Source organism: Phascolarctos cinereus, unplaced genomic scaffold (genome assembly GCF_003287225.1).
Source record: "Phascolarctos cinereus isolate Bilbo 61053 unplaced genomic scaffold, phaCin_HiC Scaffold_5;HRSCAF=322, whole genome shotgun sequence".
NCBI classification, from domain to species: domain Eukaryota; kingdom Metazoa; phylum Chordata; class Mammalia; order Diprotodontia; family Phascolarctidae; genus Phascolarctos; species Phascolarctos cinereus.
In genome coordinates, this window is record NW_027555958.1 from 223,198,520 (window position 1) to 223,223,335 (window position 24,816).

Consider the following 24,816-nt stretch of genomic DNA (forward strand, 5'->3'; position numbering starts at 1 on the left):
GCTGTACCTGTGTCTAAAGCCTTTCTAACTAAATAGATAGCATTGTGTTCCACTGACGTAGCTTTGAGATCACAGAGTTCCCATTGTGCTACCATGAAGCACTAGAGAAATTATTCAGTTGAAGGTATCTCCAAAGATAATTTCTGTTATCCTTTCTAAATTAGACAATGAATCCCCTAACCTAATGTGAATAAAGTATTTCTGTTGCAGTAACTTTCCTTTTAGGTAGCCCAAAATATTTTTACAAACTTTGTTGCTTATCTTACAGTGAAAAGGAGTCTCATTTATTAGACGTACAGGAGCTCTTTCTTACCACAAGAGTTCAATTTAGCACATTAAACATATTTTTAAGTGCACTTGGTGAAAACGCATCATATCAACCTAAAGAAAAAGTGATCACATCTGAAAGTGTACATTTTTACCTTTATCTCCTACAAAGGAAAGAATTTGGTATTTAAATCTTACACAGTCCTGTAAGATAGGGAAATACTTACTTTCCTAGGGAAAAAAAAACAAACCACTTACTAGTTTCAATTATGTTAATATCTTTGGGAGGCTGGATGGTTAAGTAGCAGTGATGAGCAATGGTGTGGATCACATTAGAATGTATGCCACATAAAATATTTCCTAACCTTGTATGTCCTTTGGGGAATTAAAAAGAAAAGGTAATTTAGTTAAGATAAAATAGGCTTAAATTTGCTTCACATTTCTTTATCTGTGTATTTTACTGACATTGTCCAGTAATTATCTTTCACTGGTCCTGAGAAATAGATGTCTTAAAAAAAAAAAAGGAAGAAAGAAAAAGAAAATGAAAAAGCACCATGCTGAAGGACAACTGTATGATGCTAAAACCAGCACAATCTTAAATAGAAGTATGAGAATGGTATGTTTTGCTCTCTTAGGAAAATGAGCACCTTTAAATGCTGAGGTGTCTTCTTAGCTGCATCTTCAGGCAGAGGATATACAACTGATTTCATCAAAATATGTTCAGGTCACTGAGTTTCCTTGAGACAGAAGCCTCAAATTAGCTTTATTTGGCTCAGGAACAGTGTTACATCCATCTCTAGTCTCTGGAGTTTATTTTGGGAGGGTTGTTTATGTTAATCATTAAATGACTCAGGTGCAGAGAAATGTTTTGAGAACACAGGGGCTGAAATTTTTAATCCCTCTCCAGCCACACAGGACAAATCACCAATTTTCCTAAGACTTTTGAATGAAACATATCCATAGAGGACTGTCAGGACTATCAGGTCAGCCTTCTGTGACTATAAATATTTGGTGATTTTAGGGGTACATCATAGAACTTTGGCATAGTATATTAGCATATTGCTCAGCACATAGTAGGTACTCAGTAAATACTTATTGATTGATTTGGCTTTCATCTCCAAAGTAACCAGAGGGAACATGGTGGTTTAGGTTGGGAGAGTCAGAAAAGGAACTCCTTTGCAAGAATGCAAGTCCAAATCAGAATACCACAGGAGAACTGATATTGAGTACATTCATTCCAAAGACTCTCTGATTCTCTTTAAAGGGGAAACAGACTAGTTTTCATGAAGGACAACCTTGAAAGTACATGTAAGTTAGCAACCAGGGAACATAGGCCCCAACAGTAACTTGCCAGTAATCTGAAATATGATTAATCTTTCATTGCCAAGTGTCTCAGTGGAAGAAGTCTTTACCAAGAAAGAGAAATGTCAGCATGGCACAAGCTGACTTGGACCCAATGAAATTGGTTGTCCGAGCAGGGCTTCTTAAACTTTTTCCACTTACAACCCCTTCAGCACTTCTTGAACTGTGGATCATGACCCCTGATGAGGTTGAAGTTCAGGAGAGAGATTAGGGCTGGATATATAGGTATGTGAGTCATCTGTTTAGAGACAATAATTAAACTTATAGGAACTGCTGGAGGTACGTGGATTAGGTTAGGTCATAACAATCTTGATGGGAACACCCTACATAAGACCAGCAAGAGGAAAGGGCAAAGTGGATATAATTGTTTTAGAGATGCCTGTGATTGGCTGGGGGGAGGGTGATATTTGGCCCATCTTTCCACTCTTTGATTGGTTGATAACACGCCCCTTGGGAGTGAAGCTATGGACCCTTCAGAAACATTCTATGATTTCCACTTTGCTGACCACTGGTCTAGTATGAGTTTAGAAGTTGGGATGCTCTGGCACCGTTCCTAGATATCTCATTGCTTGCTCATGTGACCTTGCCTTGATTAATCACGTGCCACTTTGATCATTCCTTTATACTGTCAATACCCATTTGCACTGAGCAGTACCCTATATCATACTACTTTTACTGCAGCAGAGACTGGATGAACACTGGGTGGAGATACTTTAAAGGGAATTTCTATTCAGGTACAGAATGAGATTGCTTCTGAGGTCCCTCCCAACTCCAGGATTCTGTAATTCTGTATGAAATGCTATTTTTTAATTGTTCTCATGTCATTTCACATGTGTGTTCTGCTTCTTCTAACTTGACTGTAGCTACTTATAAAAAGAAATTACATATTTTGTTCATTTTCTCACCCCATCACCTAACATAGCACTCTTTACACATATGGACTTAATAAGTGATTATTCACTGACATGAAGTTTCCCTTTATTTTTATTTCCTTGGACTTTTTAAAAACAATATGATCATGTGTATGAATAAACACCTCCCCTTTAGGATATGAGCTCATTCTTTTAGGGGATCTTTTTTTTTTGTTCTAAAGGAGATTATTCTCTTTGATGATGGCTAAGTAAAATTCATTCATTCAATCATTCACCAATACTTTTTAATGATTCAGCAGATATCAATGAAAATCTGCTTTTCATGAGTACAATGCTAATTGCCACTATTTTTAAATGTTTACAGATGTATTCTGTTTTTACATCACCTATATCCTCCCTCGTCTCTTCCTCTATTCCTTCCTATAAAGCCATATGTTATGATAAACGACTATAAAAGAGAAATAATTTTTTTTAGCAAAATGAATCAACATATTGAAGAAAGCCTATTATTACATGCAGCGTTCCCCACCTTTGGACATGCCCTCCTGCAAAGGATTTGGGGGAGGTGTCTTTTCATATCTCTTCTTTGGAGCCAAGCTTGATCATTAAAATTTTACAAGGCTGCTTCAATTATTTGATAGTTGTTCTTGTTTTTCCATTTCCAATGTTGTATTCATTGTGTATATTGTTCTCCTAATTCTGCTTGCTTGATTTTGAATCGCTTTATATGACTCTCTCTATTCTTCTCTGAATTCATTGCATTTATCTTTTTTATTTCACAGTAATATTACACTTGTTTGCCACAATATAGCTATACTCCAAATGACAGGCATCAGCTTTGTTTCTAGCTCTTTGCTCCCATAAAAAAATGCGACTGTACATATTTTGATATCTATGGAATCCTTTTTCATTTAATTTTTGGGATATACACCTAGTAATAAAATCTCTAGGTTTGGACATTTTAGGGCCATGGACGTTTTAGTTACTTAAGTGTGTAATTCTAAATTGTTTTCCAGAATGGTTGTACTAATACACAATGTAATCAACAAAGTCTTAGAGTTTGCCAGTTATGGGGTGAAACCTCAGAATTATTTGATTCACGTTGATCTTAATACTGATTTGGAGGATTCTTTCATGTAGTTGTTAATATTTTGAAATTGTTCTTTCGGAAAATATTTGTTCATATTTTTTGACCACTTCTCTATTGGAGATGACTTTTGGTCTCCTATTAGTTCTCTGTATAGCTCGAATATCAATCAAGTCATTTTCAGAGATGGTTGATAGAAAAATTTCTTTTTTCCAGGCAACTATTTCCCTTCTTATCCAAAACACATTATTTTTTCATGTAAAAGCTTATCAATTTCATGAGCACAGAATTATCTTATATATCACATGTCCTTCCCTCTGTCACTTGTTGAACAAAGAATTTACCCTTTATGTAGTTGTGAAAATATATAATGTTATTCTCTCTTAATTTCTTTATTATAAGGTCTTTAATATTCAGGCTTTATTTTGAAGTTGTTATTGTATTCCACATCCCACGTACAAGATAATTTATCCTTCTACCGATATCAATATATTTCTACACTACAAGGAAGAGGGTGCTTTTCATAGGATGAAGTCAATTATAGTCCCATTATTGTAAAGAATTTTGAGAACTTCCAATGAACTGATTTTGAAATAGGCAATGTTGTTCATACTGATAACATGCTAACAAAGGAAAGGACCACTATTACATTATAGGGGAGGAAGCTGAGGTTCAGTGAGATTAAATGGAAGTGCTTTATAAGTGGCTATAGAGTCAGAGAACCTGGGTTCAAATCATGGCTCTGCTACTTTCTACCTGTTTGAACTTGCTCAAGTCACTCTACCACTATAGGTCTTAGTTTTTGCAAAGGAAAATAAAAGAGTTAGACTTTCAGTGCCAAAACATGACTTGCACAAATTTACATTGTAAGTTAGTGGTTGGTACTGAAAGCCAGATTTCAGCTACTCACTATTCTTCCTGTAGGGCCTCCTACAATTCAGTGGTGGGATGGTAAATGTTTAAGTACTAGCTCTCTGGGGGGTGGAGGAGTGTGATATTCTTGACACATTTTTAAGCTTAATCTGTATTATTAAATTTTCCTATCACTTTCTTGAGTCTTGACAATCAATAAAACCACAAATCAAGCCTCAAATTTTTTTTTCAAGCCCTGAACAGTGTTTGCTGATTATCTAGGTAGAAGTGTGTCCACTAAAATTTTTAAAATTGTCTCTAGCCTTCAAAAGCTGACTCCAGCACACCCCTATTTCTACTCCTCTTTTGCTCTCTTCCCTTTCTCACAACATTTCCCCCAATATGCTTCAACCAGCACGTCATGCCCTCATTCTGATTTAATACTGTTCTCACTCTGTTGCCAGAAGTATTTTCCTTTTTTCTTGAAAAACAAAATTTTCTTCTATATTCCATTCCCTCATGGCCCTGCCTACTCTAAGATGCATGCAGATAATTTGATGAACTAGTCTATGCTAATGGATTTATCCTATTATTCCACTGCCTGGCACATAGTAGGGGCTTGAGAAATATTTGTTGATGGATTGATTTTTTTTTAATTTTCTATTTTTAAATTATTCTGAACTTAAGAAACAAAACAAGCATTTCCATAATATTATTTAACATATACCATTAAATAGGAGCCTTCTAAAGAAAATTCCTGGTCCCAAATAATTGTAGTTATGTCAATTTCAGACATTGCTGCTAGCCATAAATGGGAAATAGTTTGGCCTAGTAAGGACTTTGTCATGATCCTCAAACAATATGAAAGGAGTGTCTGTGCTTCAAGGTAGCCCTGGTGATGTTTTAGATAAAGTAGAACATTTGAAGTCGTTACATGAAAAACTCATTTAAAAAAAGCTTTTTATGTAAATCACAGTGATAAGATATAAAGTGTGTTTTAGAGACACTAGAGAATATTACAGAAATAAAGTCATTATTAATTCAAATTTAATAGGAATCTTTGTAGAATATTTCAGCGAGAAGAGAAGAGGTTAATTTATTATGTAGTATTAAACAGAGAACTATGCATTACAACAGAAGAACTAGCAACAATAAAAAGAGACTTGGAATTGAAATAAGTTTAAACCTGAGGTTGGGAGTGAGGTGAATTATCAGTGCTAGGCAGACGTAATATACATGAAATTGAAATGGGACATTTTCAGTCTTCATAACTGTCTAGTCAAACTGTCCATTGCCTTATGTTGAGGTCTCCCAGCAGTAATAGAAAGAAAGACAAGGAAAGGAGTTCTCTGGTCAAGTATGTATAACAACTGGATCAGACTTAGAAGAGGAGACACATCTGGGTGTGATTCTTTGGAAGTGAATCCAGAGGATATTCAGGAGTGGGAGAGTCATGTTCTCTCTATGTCCCTGTCTCCCATTAGCACTTTCCCTACGTCATCCCATGCAAATAGGCTTCTAACTCTTCTGTTCAGATATCATCCCCATGAATGGATTGTCTATAAACTTTATCATTGCAAATTTTTCTAATTATTTTTTTTAGGACACGGCCCTAGGTTGCCAAGTAAAGACGAAATTTCTATATATCTGAATGGAATACATTTATAGTATGTAGATAAGTATATGTAAACATGTATACATGTCATAATGAGTATTGAGCATAATAATCATATTGGTTCTATGTTTTCATTGGTATTGGGAGATCCAATTGGTATTGGGAAATACATATATATATGTGTACGTATATACATATATAGATACATATATAGATACACACATATGTACTATTTGTATATAGTTATTATTAAGTTGTGTCCCCAGGAAACTGTGATCTCCTTAAGAGCAGGAACCATCTTTTGTTTTTCTTTGTATCTCAAGAATTTAGTACAGTGCCTGGCACATAGTAGGTTCTTCATGTATGTTTCCTGACTGACTGCCTCTCACAAATGCTCTTTTGAAAATGATCATACAATATATAAATGAGCATTTATATTGGAGAGGCAACCTGACACAATGGATAGATAGAAGGCCGGTCTTGGAATCAGTAAAAGATGGGTTTAGGTTCTGCCTCTTAACACATACTAGCTGTGTAACCTAGACAGTTCTCATAACCTCTCTGGGTCCCAGACAGCTCTCCAAGTCTATTCCAAGGCTGAAATAGTAGTAAGAAGGGGGGTTCTACCTTAACAGAAGACAAGATTAAAATATTTTTCAGGTATTGACCAAAGTTACATAACTATTTGTATTGATTGGGGTTGGTGAGTTATTTAGAAATTATATGTTAATAGAATAAAACCACATGCTATAGAGGAAATATTACTGTTTAATCAGTGGATTAAGTTTCAATATAAGAAGTGCCCTATAACAATGAAAATAAAAATAATAATAATGATAGCTAGCATTTATATAATGCCTTAAGGATTACAAAACTTTTCCCATATGTAATCTCATTTGACACTCATAGAACAGCCCTTTGAGGTAGGTGCTGTTGCCCACATTTTACAGATGTGGAAACAGACCAACAAGAGTTAATCTATTTCTCCAGGGTCACATAGTGAATAAATGTCTGAGGTGGAATTCATTCTTCAATTCTTTTGGAGGCAATCAGGGTTAAGTGACTTGCCCAGGGTCACACAGCTAATAAGTATCTGGGGTCACATTTGAACTCAAGGGCTCCTGCCTCCAGAGCCTGTCCTCTATCTACTGTACCACCTAGTTACCCTAGAGATAGAATTCAAACTAAGGCCGTCCTGACTCCAGGTCTATTGACTATAGCACCTACTGCCATCACAGGTCTAGATCTCCTTCCTCCCATCCCCCAAAAGGTATGCACATAAAAAATCGATGCTTGGGGGCAGCTAGGTGGTGCAGTGGATAGAGCACTGGCCTTGAAGTCAGGAGGACCTCAGTTCAAATCCAGCCTCAGACTAAACACTTGACACTTACTAGCTGTATGACCCTGGGCAAGTCACTTAGCCCCATTGGCTAACCAAAAAAAAACAAAAGATATGCTTATATATACACGTGTGGTCACTAGTATACACACATATGTAAACATACATGCATGTGCTCATCCTTATTCAAACATCTACTAATTGGATCACAGTATCCATTGCTGCAAGGGACTGAAGATTATCCAAAAATCCCTCCCCTTCATTTTATACTTCAGGAACCCCAGGCCCAGAATAGAAGCCTGATTTGCCCAAGGTCACATAGGCATTACATGGTAGAATTGAGATTTTAGCCCAGATCCTTTGATGCCAACCTAGGTTTTTTTTTTCCCAGTTCACCCCAGAGATGCTGGCTAATTGAATTATCTTGTTGTCCCATAGATAAGTAGGAACACCTTTTGGAGTCTACCTTTATTATTGACAGTCTTTCTAAAATGTGCTTACCAGGGCCTTGAAAAATGCATGGCTACAAGTAAATCTTTCCTTGATGACTGTGGATTTCATAGTGCCTCAGGGTCATCATTTGGAATATGAATAGTCATTGTGCATTTCAGTGGGTATTAAGAGAGGCATGGAAAATCAAATCATAGGTACAGAATCCAAGACACATACTGCAAGTTTCTTTTTAGACAAAATAATTAAAAGACCTTGTTTTCTCCTGAAAGGGAAGTGAGGGGGGAAAAGTGCAGGTAACTAAGGATTCCATTTAATTGGAATTCATAGTTGGTTTGTCCCGAATAAATTATAAATGAGATATTAAATGTAAGAAAATGCTTCTGTGATAAGAATCTTTCTGCTTCCTCATCACTTACCTTTCATGAGATTTTCTGTTTCGCCAAAGAGGCAGCTGACCATCCAAGAGTTTCCGGTAACCTTGCAGTCCATGCTGCATTGAAAATCGATAGAACCTGAATTACAATACATTGTCTTAGGCAGGGGCTGGGTTGCTGAATTATCCTGCAGTGACAGAAAACATCTGAATGTCAACATCGAATAGATGTATATTGAGTAAATATGACACTTGCTCCCCTCTGTTTCCAAAGCATCGCCTGGGGATTTTTCATTGCCTCAATTTTGTTCTGATGTTAATGGTTCAGCCCTCTAGGCTGGTCATAGGAATCTGCTCTTTGGTTTGACTTGTGAATATTGAATCCTCCTCCCAACTGTGAAGGTGGAGACTGCTTGTGGAAATTTCAAATGCTGCAGAGAAGATGACTTCAGCTGATGACAAGCTAAAGGAGCTCAGAATTTGGGTTGAGGATTCAGGTGGCGAGAGCAATCTTGTGCAACTCCTTCCAGTTTCTTAGGGATTTGCATTGAGGAGACTTTGTCCACAAGAGAAGAGTTTGAAATACACTCATTCCTAGGATTACAACTGGAAGGGTGTTTGGAGGTCATCTGGTTCAACTTCCTCCTTCTACATATTGGGAAACTAGGGCCCAGGGAAATTGTCACTCGCCCGAGGTCACGCAAGTAGCAAGTGACAAATCCAGAATTTGGACCCCGGTCCTCTGATTCCCAGTCTTCTTTCTACTGCACATTACCTTGCAAGAGAACAAGTTTCCTTGAATTAAAATGCACCAATGCAAGAAAACATTGATAATAGCTTCCACTTGGACTCACGTATAGCACTTGCTTATCCTCTTACTGGATGATTGATCATACTAGTTATCTCTGTAGGTGTCTAATCCCCTCACCCCAGACTGTAGGCTCTATGTAGTCAGGCACTTGATCACATCTACACATTTTATCTCCCACAGTGCCTGACACTGATCTGCAAAATCTAAGTACTTAATAAATATTTGGCTGTATGATAAATGGATGAATGAATTTAAATGCCTCCTACAGATGTTCCAAATAATTCCATAACATTTATAGTTTACATTTATAAAGTTTATTAATAATAGTTATTATTATCTAGCAGACACTAACTGTGTGACCCTGGGCAAGTCACTTAACCCAGTTTGCCTCAGTTTGCTCATCTGTAACATGAACTGGAGAAGGAAATGACAAACCACTCCAGTATCTTTACCAAAAATAACCCCAAATGGGGTCACGAAGAGTTGGACATAACTAAACTCCAACAACAACAATGACATATAACTTTAAAATTTGCAAAGCACTTTACACACATTATGTCACTGATCCTCACAACTCTTGAAGGTAGGTGCTATTATTATTTCCATTTTATACATGAGGCATAGGTGAAGTGACTCACCCACAGTCATACTGCTGATGTCTTAATGGTTATGAAGTATTTCCCATGGTTTCTATTCTTCTCATATTATGAAAGTGAAACCTGAAACCTGAGAGGTTGTGTCACTAGCTAGTGACAGAGGCAGGACTGGCTTCTGACCCCTAGATCCAGTTTTTCTGGCCCTTTCTCTCCCAATCCAGTTGCTTTTTTCCCCCACTTTCCCATTAGAATGTGATCTCCTTAGCAAGTGACTGTTTCTTTCCTTTATTATCTCCAGGACTTAGCAGAGTGCCTGTGCTTAATAGATGTGTTGACCATCCTACTGTGCCTCTTGAACCTGCCCTTATTTTTTGGTTAAAGGTAGAAAACTCCCTAAAGCCTATTGGTGGCAAGTCTTCCCTTGGATAAAATTCCAAATAGGATAATGAAGACCATGCTATTCTGAAAACAACAAGTTAATAAAAAATAGCTGATTCACGTAGCCCTTTGAGATTTTCACAGTGTTTTGCATATGTTGTCATACTTAGTACTTGCAACAGCACCATTTCTTAAATACTACAGATTATATTCCCCATTTTACTCATGAAGAAATTGAGGTTTAAAGAAATTATTTGACTTTTCTGGAATCATACAGTTACAGCAAAGGTAAACCAAGTTTCACCTCCAGCTGAAAGCACTCATTTCATTACTCTTCAGCTTAAGCGCAAGACCTCGTCTCTGAGATTTGTGAGTGAAGTTTTGCTGGTCAAATAGCTTGGTCTAGTGAATGAAATATTACCTAAGGAGGAAAGACCTAGTGATGAATTGTTGCCAAGCTTATCCATGTACAAGGTTTTTTGGTCCCTCCCTCCCCCCACCCAGTAAAAAGTAAGTAAACTGCTTGAGAGCAGTCAGGGATTTATATATATTTTTTCTTTCCCTTTTTGTATCCCCAGTACTTGGCATAGTGCTTCACAAAGTTTTCACCCCTTCCCCCATGGGGGAGGGGGAACCAGGCCTGTGATTCAATTGGTATAGGAACTCCGAGTGAGGAAATGCCTTCTACCAAAGCAGATAGATACCTTCTCTGCAGTTTACTGTTGCCAAAGGACAGTGAGAGGTTAAGTGACTTGTCCAGGGTGACAAAGCCATCATGAGTCAAAGTCAAGATGAACCCAGGTCTTCCTGACTCCAAGGTAGGCTCTCAATCTACTATGTCACATTGCCTCTCTAGTAGATGCTTAATAGATAAATGTTGAGTAGAACTGAATTTAATTGTCTGAGGTCCAGTGTAGCTCATTTTAGAAAGTTTCATTAACAGGTTAGCTTCTAGATTTTGAATTGTTCTTTATTTGTCTGTTTTGGTTACAGAAGCTCTCAAAGGTCATGTTTTAAGGAAGAGACAGGATTACAATCTGGGCTTGGTAGACCTCACATCCATGCAATCAGGGATAATTGAAATATCGACCTAATTCTTGTTCCTTTCCGTGCCACTGACATTGTCTCCATTGTGACATTTTATACGTATAAGGCATCCTCAGTGTGTGCTTTATGGCAGAAGGCTGAACAGAGTATGTCAAAGACAGAGTCTTTGGGAGTCTTCACTCCTTTTAGGTTGTGCCTCTGCCACATATAAATGCTAGATGTATGACTCAACACAAACTTCTAAGACTTGTTCTTGATCTCAATTGTTTTATAAAGAATTAATGAATGAATGGATGACAGTGTAAAAGGTAAAGTATTTTCCTCAAAGACATCTGATTGACCTTTATTCTTTCATCCCTATCTCTTTTCACCAGTATCACATGAGTAATAAAAATAGTCACCTGCCTAACTAGGAGGCAGTGAAGAATAGTAGGGTTGTAGAATTTTGCTTTGATTATTGGGGTCCAAAATTCCCCTAGTGTGCTTAAATGGTGTTGAAATTACAATACTCCAAATCTACATACCCAAGATCCCATAGATATGAACCAAGATACAAGAGACATTCTTTCAGCATGTTGGTAACTTATAATAAACTGGTAAGTGTGGCAGGTGATGGGAGCCAGCTGGTACATAGGTACTAGCTTCTCAGGAAAGTGAAAATAGAGCTCCTGCCCCTGGAAGGAAAAGAGTTGAAAACCTAAGAGAAACCAGAGTGAAGCTGCAACAGATGTATTCACTCTGCCTTTTCTTTCTCCCACCTACTGGTTAGATTTTCTGTGAATTTGTGTGGGTGAGGAGTGGGAGGGGTTTGGGGGGGATCTTCACCATGTCTTCCGAGGCACTGACACCAGGCCGGGAAGCCCAGCCGCAGGCGCAGGAGAAAGCACCTCTAGAATTTGTTTAGAGCCTTTCTTACAGGTATTTGGAGGGGTTTGGGGGAGAGCTCATGCAAGTCACTACTTTTACCCCACTATCTTGGCTCCTCTGCAACAATAATGTTATACTACTAAAACTATCACTAACCTTATAAGATAGATTTGCTTAACTTTTGTGTAGGACTATGTTCACTTATCTAAATATGCTTCTCCAACAAGGAAACTGGAAGGCGAGCTATCCTGGCTTAAAAGAGGATGAACCTTTCTGCCTCTGAAATACATAGGTGGTTTTCTTGAGGCCAGAGCAATAGGGTCAGCCCTAAGATAAACTATGAAATAGGCAGTCATCTCTCTCCAGAGCCCCCAGACTTCCTATTATGAACCCCTTTCCCTCTTCACTTGATTTTCCTGTTCAGTCCCCTAGGAGCCCAACGGTTTGTTTTCCTCACATTTCAATCCCCTAACCTGCTCTCAATTAAGGCTCTAATATAGTCATTGACTCATTACTATGAATTCCTGTCGTATTGCCAGGTGTGTAATTTACTTTTTATCTTTAGTTATGGAATGAAAAAAAAAAGAAGAGGATTTAGAGTTAGATCTAAAGTTTCAAGTGAAAGGGAACAGGAGGAAAAGGGAGAATGAAATATTTTTGAAGACAATAAGACCATTCTTTGTACCTGTGTACCAGCACCTTGCAAACCATGTGACGTAGAGCAAGTACATAATAATATTAATTGATTCTTAATAGTATTAAGAATTAATAATAATAAATATTGATCGATTGAGTTGGTATGCTGCGTAGGAAAGAATCCTGGTTTTGGAGCCAAGGGCACTTAGTTTGAATCCTAGCTCAGTTAATTACTCACTATGTGATATAGAGCAAGTCACTTCATTTCTCTGGAACTCATTTTCCTCATCTGTCAATCAAAAGGGTTGAGCCAGGTGACTTGTGAGGTTCCTTCAAGCACATGGGCCTTTAATCACTGCCAAGGACCAAGTGCAGTGGCTTACTCAAGGATTACAAAATCCTTGCCATTGGAAAGAATGAAGGTGAAGCTGTGTGATCTCTTGAGGAATTCTGAGCTGAAATAGGCCTATTGTGTGTCCACATTAAGTCCAGCACCAATATGGTTAGTGCCGGGAAGGGGGCACCAGGCTGCTTAAGGAGTGTCAAACAGGCCTGGGTAGTGAAAAACTGAGGACAAAGCTCCCTTGCTTATCAGTGGTGGGGTCATTCCCTGAGTAAACATTGAACTTTCAGCCTCCTCAAGATAAGGAGACCCAGTCTTAGAAAGAAAAAGAAAGAAAAAAAGAAGAGAAAAGAAAAATAACAGCCTAGGAGGATTATTCTTTAAACCACGCCCAACTTTGCTGTGAGGGCACTCTACCTTAAACATAGATTTCTGTATTTTAAGTCAAGCAAAAGCTCCATTTATTTATTTTATTTTATTGCCCCTTTAAATGACAAGGTCTTTAGGTAAAGTTGTTTTAGGTGGCTTCATATTGTTTCTCCTTCAAAGAAACCTTACCAAAATATGTTTGGATTGTGCTCTTAGGGTTTTGTGAAAAGCCCATTCTTTCTTTCTTGCAATTAGAGTGTATATACTGCAACAAAAACAGACTAACTTTTCCAGGAGCATTTTCCATTCAAAAACCTCAAAGGACCTTGAACTGTATTTGTTTGTTTTCATGAGAGAGGGAAAGAAGAAGGAAATCTATTTTCTTTGCTCCATCCATTTAGATAAAAGAAACAGATAAAAAGCGTGTCTTTTCTACCGTAATTTTTGTTAAATAAAAAGGAAATAAGTCAGATAACTTCAAAATGGGCGGTTTTAGCAGCCAAGCAAAGCCAATGAAGACCTGTTATTTTAAAAAGCTATATTTAGACTTCCTAAATTTTTTTTTTGAATTTTGGCCAACTGTATTATCAACATTTCCTTTGATCCATTATAATCTGCAAAATGACTCCTGAGGGATCCATAAATCTTCAGATCATTCACTTGCTAAAAATCCCTCAGAAATCATTTTGATGACTAAAATGAGTACAGGCAGTCAGAGTAACACATGCTGAATGATATAGTGCAAGCTTTTATGATACTTTCCCTTTCAAATACCCAGAAGGGCAAAGCAGCTTCAAAAACAAGTTATCTGGGAGGGAGTGAGGGAGGAAGAAAAGGAAGTGGGATAGAGGGAGGGAAGAAGGGAGAGAAGAAAGGAGGAAACCCATAAAACTTTAGCAAATAAATGTGTGTCCCTGGGGAATTAGCTGAATTGATTATCTGAGACTGAGCTGATCAATTAGAACTTTGATTTAAAAAAAAAAATCTCTGTGCCCCAGAGTGAATTTCCTTGTGCTACTGTCTTCCTCTTTATAATTGACCTGTATTCATTTAGCCTCATTATTTCACAGTTTACACCATAGGATCACGGTATAATAACTGAAAAATGACCTTAGGGGACATCTAGTTCAAATCCCTCACTTTATATAGGAGAGAACTAAAGCCAAAGGAAGCTAAGTGATTTGCTCAAGGTCACACTGATAGTAAGCAACAGAGATAAGATTTGAACTCTGGTCCCTTAATTCAAAAGTCAGTGCTCTTTTCATAAATCTATACTGTTTCTTAATCAAAAGACTCACATCAGACCTCAGTTCCATCAGTGGTGCTATTAGATGAAAAGGCTAGAAAGTGAGCCCAAAGTTAGAATGAGTTAAAAAAAAGGATAAATCTTGATACCTTAATGGAAAAAGAGGTAAAAACCTTTCAAGTCTTGGCTCAGAATAATACAATTTTGCTTGGATTGGCTAGACTGAATGAATTGAGTGGAATTGATAGTGTGTTAATTCACCTTTATTTTTGAGTTTGGGAGAAGAAAACAGATAATGTGTTTGGCATAAGAGGCAGCACTTAGAGTAAAAGGTCTTGGCTTAAATCCCACCTCTGATGCTTGCTACTTGTGTTACATTGGACAAGTCACTTACCCTCCCTTGGTTTCACACTCCTCACTTATAAAATGAAGGGGCTGTATTCGATGGTCTCTGTGGTCCCTTCCAACTCAACATCTAGAATCTGGATGAAGGACCCTTTTAGAAGCATGTATTAGAAGTATTTTTGAACTTGTTCTATTTAAATTCCTTCTAATAATCTTAGGTGTTATGATAATAACTAACATTTATAAAATAGTTTAAAGCTTTCAAAGTTCTTTGCATATGGTATCTCATTTGGTCCTCATAACAACCCTGGGAAGTAGATGCAATTACTATCCCCATTGTTTTTCAGATAAGGATGTGAGATTGAGAGGTTATGTGATTTGTCCATATATGATTTGCCCAAGGAGTTATATGGCTAATAAATGTCTAGGGCAGGATTCCAACTCATGGATTCCTAATTCCAAGACCAATGCCCTATCCACTGCACCACTTAGCTGCCACACACTATTCCCTGCTACTTCTGTTAAAGTTCTGTGTTGTTGTCTGATTATGGCAAGGAGATGATCCTGGGTTCTCAAAATCAATGCCAGTAGAGCACAGACTTTTGCAGGTTATACTACACTGACAGGGCTTTGAGCCCAAGACCCAAGAGCAGAATGTGTGTCTTCATTAAAGAGTACTTAGAGCAGATTATCTAAATGGGAAGAAGTTCAGTATCAGTAGATTGACCACTAGATGATTTGTTATTATTTCTTCTTTTATTTGGCCAAAGCAATTCATGCATCTATTAACACATGAAGAGGTGGAGAAAGAAGGGGCAATGCAGTCTCTGTTGTTGAAGTGCTCACCCAGATCCTTTCAGGTGTCTTAAGTATGTTATCATCCTAATGTTCCAAAAGTGAACCATGAGGAAATGTAATTTCTCACCTGATGACTTTCCATCTCTTCTTTGATTCCTCCAAGGAGTGCCAATCATCAGATCAGTCAATCAAACATTTAGAGCTAGAAGGGACCTTCGAGGCCATCAAATCCAACCCCCTCTCCTTTTATAGATGACAGAGCTTGCCCAGGGTCACACAGATAGTATGTGTGAGCAAGATTTGGACTCAGGTCTTCTTGATTCCAGATCCAAGACTTACACTGTGTCATCTAGTTGCCTTTACTGGCATTAAGGCTGATCACAAAAAGCAGATTGCTTGTTTTCTCCCTAAAAATTCAGCTGTGTGCACATAATAGCAGGCATTTAAAGAGCTGAATGTTTTGAATGTTCATTTCTTATTTAGGAAAAAAAAATTGCCAGAAATGAATTACTCCTAAGGAAGTCTGGCTGAGAGAGAGTGAACTGTGTATGTAGCTGAGGTCATGATGGAGTTTTTGATTGCAAAAACAGAACCCTAAATTCACTTAATCAATTGTGCTTTTAGAAAGATTGACATCACAACAACGGCCTATGGGTAGAGTTAGCATTGCTAACTTAAAGAAACTATGGTGTTCTCATGGGAAAGAATGCTATCTCTAAGCAGGAAAATGGAACAACTTGCCCAAATCTATAGCACTTTTTTTCTTAAAATGTTTCAATCTCCAGCCTGTTATTGTACCAGGTCACCATAGCTTTTTCAATATCCTAAATCTGTATTTCTCCAGACATTTTTCCTGTCCCCCATTCATCTTTCTATGCTGTATAATCTTCAATTTATTCTCGATCTCCTTAACCCAGTTGTAAGGCTATAAATTGGCCAGCCATACTCCGCCACGGGAGAATATGTGTGTGAGACTTGCTTGTGTATCCATGATATGATTCACCCTTTGTGTACATGACTAAATAAAGATGCTTTGGTTAAGCCACAAAAATGCAGAATAATAAATTAACTAGTTGTTAGGTTGTTGTTGGTGGTGGTGATTGCTAATGATTTATACCGTGTTCCCTGATAACAGGGACTAGATCTGTGATTTTATTGGTAGAGGGAACTGCCTGGTTGAGATGGAGGTCAGTACCCTTTTCATTTTTTTTTCTTTTTTTCCCCACTTAATAGTATTTTTTTCCAATTACATGTAAAGATAGTTTTCAACATTCACTTTTACAAGATTTTGAGTTCCAAATTGTTTCTCCCTCCCTCCTTCCCTTCTCCCCTCCCCAAGATGTCAAGCAATCTGATATAGATTATACATGTAAAATCATATTAAATGTGTTTCCACATTAGTCATATGAAAGAAGAATCAGAACAAAAGGGAAAAATGATGAGAAAGAAAAAACAAAAAAATGTGAAAATAGTATGCTTTGAAATGTATTCAGACTCCATAGTTCTTTCTCTGGGTGTCAGCACCCTTTTCTATGGCTTATAATCTTAGAAAGTTGCCCAGTATCCTGAAAATTTACCCAAGGTCACACTTAGTATGTGTCAGAGGTGGAACTCAACTCCCAGACCAGCAGCTCATGCTGCTTTTCATGATATGCTTCTTATTAGATGGAATCGGATTCAGAGAATGTAGTGCTCTGTTCTAGGAGTTTACATTTGGCTCCCAAAGAAGGAAGGTGTTAGGGAATGGAAGTGTGGGATGATTGTGAAGTTATTAATGTGCTTGTGGGTGGTGGGAAGGGAGGTTTGTGGCTTTGCAGCTGTCCTTTGTGATATTGATAATACTACGTGGTATATCCCATGTTAATTTAAAAGGCTGAATTTACTTTCTAGTCCTAAGTTGACTCCATATCATTTGAGTCAGTTCCCAGTTAGTCTGCAGTTAGTCTTTAATGGTCAATCAGTCAATAAACATTTATTAAATGCCTGCTATGTGCCAAGAACTGGGGTTACAAAGAAAGGTAAAAGACAGTTCTGACCCTCAAGGAGCTCATGATCTAATGGACTCCTTCCCTTAGGGTAAGGAACCTCAGTCTGGAATGTGTACTATACTCTGTCCCACCATAACCTGAGTCTCCTTTTATGTTTCCAAGGATGGGAGGAGCACCTTTATTGGACACCAACTGGGTGGTGTCGATGTGCCCAACAGCAAAGACCAGCGGGTCAAGTCAGCCAGAGCCATTCAAATCACCTACTACCTCCAGACCTATGGCTCTGCCACTCAAGACCTTATTGGGGAAAAGTGGGAGAGTGAGTTCTGCAAACTGATGAGGAAACTGCAAGAGGAGCACCAGGACTTCCAGCTGTTCTCTCTAGCATCCTTTAGCCTCTGGAGAGACTTTCATAAGACCAGCATCCTGGCCAGGAGCAAGATCCTGGTGAGCCTCATGCTGATCTTGACCACAGCCACCCTCTCCAGCTCAATGAAAGACTGCCTTCGGAGCAAGCCTTTTCTGGGCCTCTTGGGTGTGCTGACAGTTTGCATCTCCAGCGTAACCGCGGCAGGGATATTCTTCATCACTGATGGAAAATACAATTCCACCCTCCTGGGCATCCCTTTCTTCGCAATGGGTAATTATCCCTCTTTATCATGATCAGATTTTTTGTGGTTTTGGTGGCAGAGTTTCCAGATAGAATTTAGTCTTTGCATTAGAGTTAGGGGTATTGTTAGGTCTGTTTTAAATCTAACTTTGTATGATTTGTTTGCACTATGGGATACCTTCCACTTATCAAATCATCCCCTTTTAGGCAATAATACATCTTAACAAGTGGCTCCAAACTTATCCTGGTTTAAGGAATGGTACAAGGGACATGTCACTGCCACTGGAGGCAGAGGGACCTAGGTTCATGTGTGGTTTCTGAACCTTACTGTCAATGTGAACTTTTGACAAGTCACTCGCTGATCTTCAGCTTCCTTATCTGCAAAATAAGACAGGCTGGGCTCTGAGCTCCTTTCTGGTTCCAACTGTATTGTTGTATGAAATACCTCCCCCCTTTTAAATAGTTAGCTTGTTTTTAATCTCACCTAAATTTTCCACTATATTCTTCTGTTAACATCTTCCTAGACAGCTAGTTATCCCCTTATGGCAAAGAATAAAAAAGGAATGAGTCAGCTCAGCAAATCTACTCACACGTGAAAAAAGTCTGACCCTATATAGTGTTTGATACATATAGTTTCCTACCCAGGGGTACACTGGTAAATGTTGAGCAACCATCTCTACAAATACGTACATACATATATACATACATACATGCATATATATATATATATATATATATATATATATATACATATATATATATATACACACACATATATATACATATATATTTAAAAGTACACAGAACATACTTTTAAGCATAATCTGCATTCTTAACATTTTTCTCAATTACTTTCTTAAATCTAGACAATCAACAACAGTAAATAAAGCCCTGATGTGTAGCATTTGCCACTTTTCCAAAATATAAAAGGCCACACTGAAAATTTGTGGTCATCTGGCTATCTAAGCCTGTTGAACCTGGTTCCAGAATACCTCTGCCCCCACCTATGCAGTTGTAGGAAAGGAGAGGAAGGACTCCTTCTTCTTTTCTTTTCTTTTCTTTTCTCTTCTCTTTTTTTTTCAACTTTGGAGTCGAAAGATTTTGTGGATCTCCACATTATAGCAATTGTACTATTCCTATATCTGGCAGCTACTTTGCACAGTGGCTAGAACACTGGGCCTGGAGTCAGGCTGGCCTGAGTTCAGATATGACCTCAAATACTTTCTTGCTATGTGACCCTACACAAGTCGTTTAACTTGTTTTCCTCAGTTTCCTTAACAGTAAAATGGCAATATCAGCACCTATCTCCCAGGGTTTTTGTGAGGATTAAGTGAAATATTATTTATAAAGTGCTTATAATAAGCATAGTGCGTATTTCCTTCCCACCCATCATGCAAAAATATAATGGTAAGAGTCTATTTACTATAACAACTTAAAACATTGTCAATCCTTTCTAAAAAATATAATAGGGACTTTCCAACAAATTGCTATGTTAATCTCCTTGCTAGATTAACAATAACATTACATATACTTGAAAAAAAATACATAAAGTATGTATGTGTGTATATATCACTTATGCATATGTGTGTTGTGTGTGTGTGTATAGATAGATAGATAGATAGTATGTCCATGTAATACATATGTATTATTTTGGGGCCCTCGTTACTTCTTCCTCATAAAATGGGGATATTGGTTTATCAGGGATAGGGAACCTGCAGCCTCAAGGCCACACGTGGCCCTCTAGGTCCTCAAGTGTGGCCCTTTGACTGAATCCAAACTTCACTGAACAAAATGATTTTGGGGATTACTTACAGTTTGATTTCTATCCTATAAATTCTGTGCTTGAGACATATCTTTTATTTTGTCCACAGCCAACAGTCTAAAATTAAGTTTGCTTATTTATTAAGATGAGCCATTTAATAATAAGCACCCCTTGCAGTGACCCTGCAGTTACCCTAATGGCAGCCACTAATCCAAAAAAAAATCTGAGACAAAATATTTTCTGTTCTGTTATTTCCCAGATGACAGGTTAAGGGTTATTGCTTTAAAAAAAGCCTGTATGGTTTTTAAATGTTTGTTAGTGATGTGCCCAGTTATGAAAAAATTCATGGAGTTGATACCATAGTATAAAAATGCTTTAGAACCACAGGTCAAGGTCTAACTTATCCTTTAAAATATAAAAGAAGACTTTCAGTAATCCCATTATTCCACTGACCTTGTAGACTGAAAGTGTCCATTCCAACCTAAATTCTTTCTTGCTACCACTTAAAGAGGTTTCCTTCCTTTCTTCCACAATGATTGAGAAGGAATGGTTAGCAGCCTTAATGCTACCCATCCTAAGGGCAGGCTTGTACCAAGCTTTCACTTAAAAGGTATGTCTACAAAGACCCTCATTAATACCTGAGGAAATGGGTGGAGATGGTTGGGTGTTCATGAGTATGTGACTAAAAGGAAGATGGAAGGAAGGAGAAAGGAAGAATTATAGTTCCTGAGCAAGACTGATGGGTCTTATCGTCAAGGTGATTATAGTGCTGATATCTACAGCATTGCAGGAGAGGGTTTGTCAGTTGCCTGTGTGATCTAATCCTCTGTGTGCACAGACTTGGCAACAAATGGTAAAAATGGACTCTGGGTGGCCAAGTGGCATGAGCAGGAGAGAATATAGCTGACAATGAGTAGTTTATACTTCTCCAGGTTAAAATCTGTCATGCTGCTCCCTAAGTTATGTCCTTCAGGACATAACCCATAGTATGCAATGAAAGACTCGGGGGGGGAAAAATGATGGACAGGGATTTTCCAAACCTTTTGGAAAATGTATGTTTCCTGCTTATGGGGAACATTCTTTCTGCAGAAAAGGATGCTTCCAGAAATGTTGGCACTAGGCAGGCAGTGATTATGTATTTAGAACATTTTGTTATGCATAAGGGATTCACTTACATTAAATGAAATATGATGAGAATTCTGAGATGCAACTGGTACCATTCAGCAAAAGGGGCAGGACTGTACTTGGGGGTATAGATTTGTTATCTAAGAGTCCACTGGGGCTCTTTCAAAATCTATGAGTAAGAAAATGAGGCAATGGGAACATTTATCAGGGAAAGGTAGAGTGATACTCTACATACATTTAAGGAACAAAAAAAGTGTCTCTGAGGATGCTACATAATAAAATGTACATTATAAAATTCTGATAGCAGTTTCTCACATTACACCACTGACCTATGCTAGCCTAGAAATACAAGAATGAGATAAATTCCTAGATTCATATAGCTACCTTCTTTCTTATCTCCCAGTGACCAGTTTGATTCTGCAGGCCTGGGGATATGATTCAGCTCTGAGGTATGTTCATTATTGCCCTAGGTTACCCTTAGGATATCTGGAGAACCCTGGGAGATCAAGTCACTTTTAGGCAAAATCAAGGGATTTGGTTTTCCTCCATGAAAAGATAAGCGATCCTAGGTCTCTTAGATTGAATCTGATTAAACTCATTTAAGAATAGATCTTAGCTCCTTGGTTAGCACTGTACCCCCAACCATTATTCATAGGATGATAGATTTGGACTGGAATGAATTTTAGAAGCAATCCTGTCAAACTCCCTCCTTTTATACATGAGAAAACAGACAAAAAGAGCTTAAGTGACTTGCTCAGAGTTGCCCAGCTAATAAGTGTCTAAGAATGATATTTGAACCAAGATCTGCCTGCCTCCAGGTCCACTGTTCTCTCCATTGCCCCGTGCTTCCAAATGTATTGAGATCTAAGAATCTTGCTTCCAAGAGCCAGGATTTTTCTAGATTTAGAGACAAACTAGAACTAGGCTGGTTGACAACCATGAAGATAATATTAGACACCTGCAGCATGCACTCAGTCAAGGTTTTTTTTTTAAACCTTCATTAACAAGTCCATTTCTGAGGGGAGAATATTTTTAGATGCATAAAATTAAATACGTAGTATTATAAAGGAAATTAGTTATACTGAAATGCTCTTATCAAAGTTTTTTGTTTTTGAAAAATCAAGTTCACAGACCCTGGATTTACCTAGGACCAGAGCATAATTAGAGTAACCTCTAAGAATTATCAGAGTGAGCAATAGTATAGAGCATTAGTTGATCAATGATCTTTATAAGAAAAGAGCCAAGGGAGAGAAAGATAAATTATGTCCTCAAGAAGGTAAGTTTAAGTAGCAAGGGACATAGGGGCTATATTTCACTCAAACATCTGAAGCAAAATCTACATCACTGACCTTTGAAACCACAAAATTTGCCATCACAGTTTCTGTATGTTATTTTCAAGGGAGCCAATCATGGATTTTTACAGCTACAGGAACCACCTTGACATTCATCCCATCCAGCGTCTATTATTTCTAAAAACTATGTAGTGGTAAATTAACTCACATAGATAAATGGCCCATCTTCTCTGGTGTCAGGCTTTGAAAAACAGCATGTCCTTTAAGAATGAAATACATACCTGCTTGATTTGGGCCCTCTGCCACGATGAGACTCTAGCTACCCCATTCCTGTGCTTTGTGTGACAAGTTATAATTTTCCCAACAAATCATCTTATTTCATGTTAAAGAGGTAACTGTGAGACCAACACTTTAAAATGAGGAGGATCCATATCCTAAATAACATGAAGAAGGGATAGCCAAAGGACAGTGGGGGTAGAGCATTTTATAGACTATCAGATGTAGTTGCTATGTGAGTTAGTTTTTTCTGAACTGCTTTCTCCCTCCTCTTTTCTCTCTTCTTTCTTCTCCTCTTTTTCTCCTTTTCCTACTTCTCATCCTTTTTCTCCTCCTTTTCCTCGGCCTCTCCCTTCTTATTCTCTTTTTCTTTCTCTTCTGTCCCCTCCTTCTTCTTCTCATTCTATTTGTTCTTTTTCTCTTTCTTCCCCCACTTCCCTTACTTCTTCCCCCAATCCTGCCCCTTTCCCATACTCTGTCTTACTCTTCCCTCCACCCCCAACCATTCAGTGTTACAAGGGATGGTGCACTGGAGAGAGGAGTAGGGTGAGATATTGGAAATGGAAGTGATGTAAAAACAATATACATAAACATAATATACAATACAATTAATATTATATTATACAATATATAAATATAATATACAATATAATTAATGTTATATTATACATTACATACAATATTATAACTATGTATAATATAATTGTAATGATTTATTGTATATAATTTAATAATAATTGTATATAATTGATTATAGATTGAGAGTTGAGAAAAACATAAGAGGACATTTAGTCCAACCCCTTCATCTTACAAGTGAGGAAACTGAGGCTAAGATTAAAAGAATTGCTCAAGTTCACATAGATGAGGTCCACACTGAGTCTTCTTAGCACTCTGTTGACTACACCATACTGCATCATAACTAAAGCTGTATATTGGAGATTGAGCTCCAAAAGCTCTGGCTACACCTAGGTCCTGTTTTAGATTTACTGGTAACCATGGAGGATGTTACACTTGATGACAATATCATACAATTGCAGGTTTGGATGGTTAAATGGGACCTCTTTAAGTATTATCCAACCCAATTCCCTTGTTTTACAGATGAGAAGACTGAACTGAGACATTTGCCTTAGGTGACTTACCTAAGGTCACAATGGTTCTTCACTGCAGAGTTGGGACTGGACCTTAGAACTCCTGATGCTCAATCCAGGGCTTTTTTAACTTTCCACTTCACAGATAAGCCTTTGGTCAATTGGAGGAAAATTTGTTCCTCTAATGACATAGAACAAAGCTATGCTCTCAGCTGTTTCTCTTGAAGGTCTCTTCTACTACATTGGTTTCAATTATCACCTCCATGCAGATGACTCCCAAATCTGTCCTTGCTTAACTTCTTCTTGTTTCACATCAGTCAATTTTTATTATATGTCAGACATTATGCTAGGTGCTTAGGACACAAAGAAAAAAAAATGAAACTGTCTCTGACTTCAGAAAGCTTACATTCAATCAGAGGACATGATGTATTTCCGTCACACAGTCAGTGGAACACACTCTCCATCTGCTGGACTGGGGCATCTCCTGTAGATCAGAGTGCATGCCCGACTATTGCCCAGTACAACGCTCACCCTGGTCATCATACCTCCCCCTTCCCCAACCGAATTATGTAAGTATATATAAAATAAATTCAAGGTAATTGGCCTGGAAGGAGGCACCAGAAGCTGTTGGCAGGGATTAGGAAAGACTTCATGTTGAAAGGTGGCTCTTGAACTGGACATGTCGACCTGGATGTCACTTCAAAGCCAATTATATAAGAAGGGAAAAGTACAACCTTTAAAAAAAATCCTGTAACTACATCCTTCTGTATCTCTTATTCATAGACTTTTTCTATCTCTGATGTAACAGATTTGTTCCTTTCTGTCCTGCCCTCCAAGTTTCAAGATAATTGATCCTCATTTTGACTTATCTTATATGCATAGCTACTTCTGATTCCCAAAGCCTTCTTTTCCCCTTTCCTTTAGTCTTCATCTCTATAACTCCCTTTTCCATATTGCTTTTCTCCAATTTCATTCTACTTTGTTTTCTACATATCTATTAAGAGGCATGTAGCTTCACA

The 24,816-nt window shown here is 37.9% G+C and overlaps 1 protein-coding gene across 1 annotated transcript in view; it reads left to right on the forward strand.

The window, feature by feature from the left end:
- LOC110213603 (patched domain-containing protein 4) overlaps positions 1–24,816 on the forward strand; it is a 92,222-nt gene that overhangs the window by 60,634 nt on the left and 6,772 nt on the right. Inside the window, exon 2 of the mRNA XM_078155664.1 lies at positions 17,807–18,284. Coding sequence (XP_078011790.1) covers positions 17,807–18,284 — 478 coding nt within the window. The remainder of the gene's footprint in view (positions 1–17,806; positions 18,285–24,816) is intronic.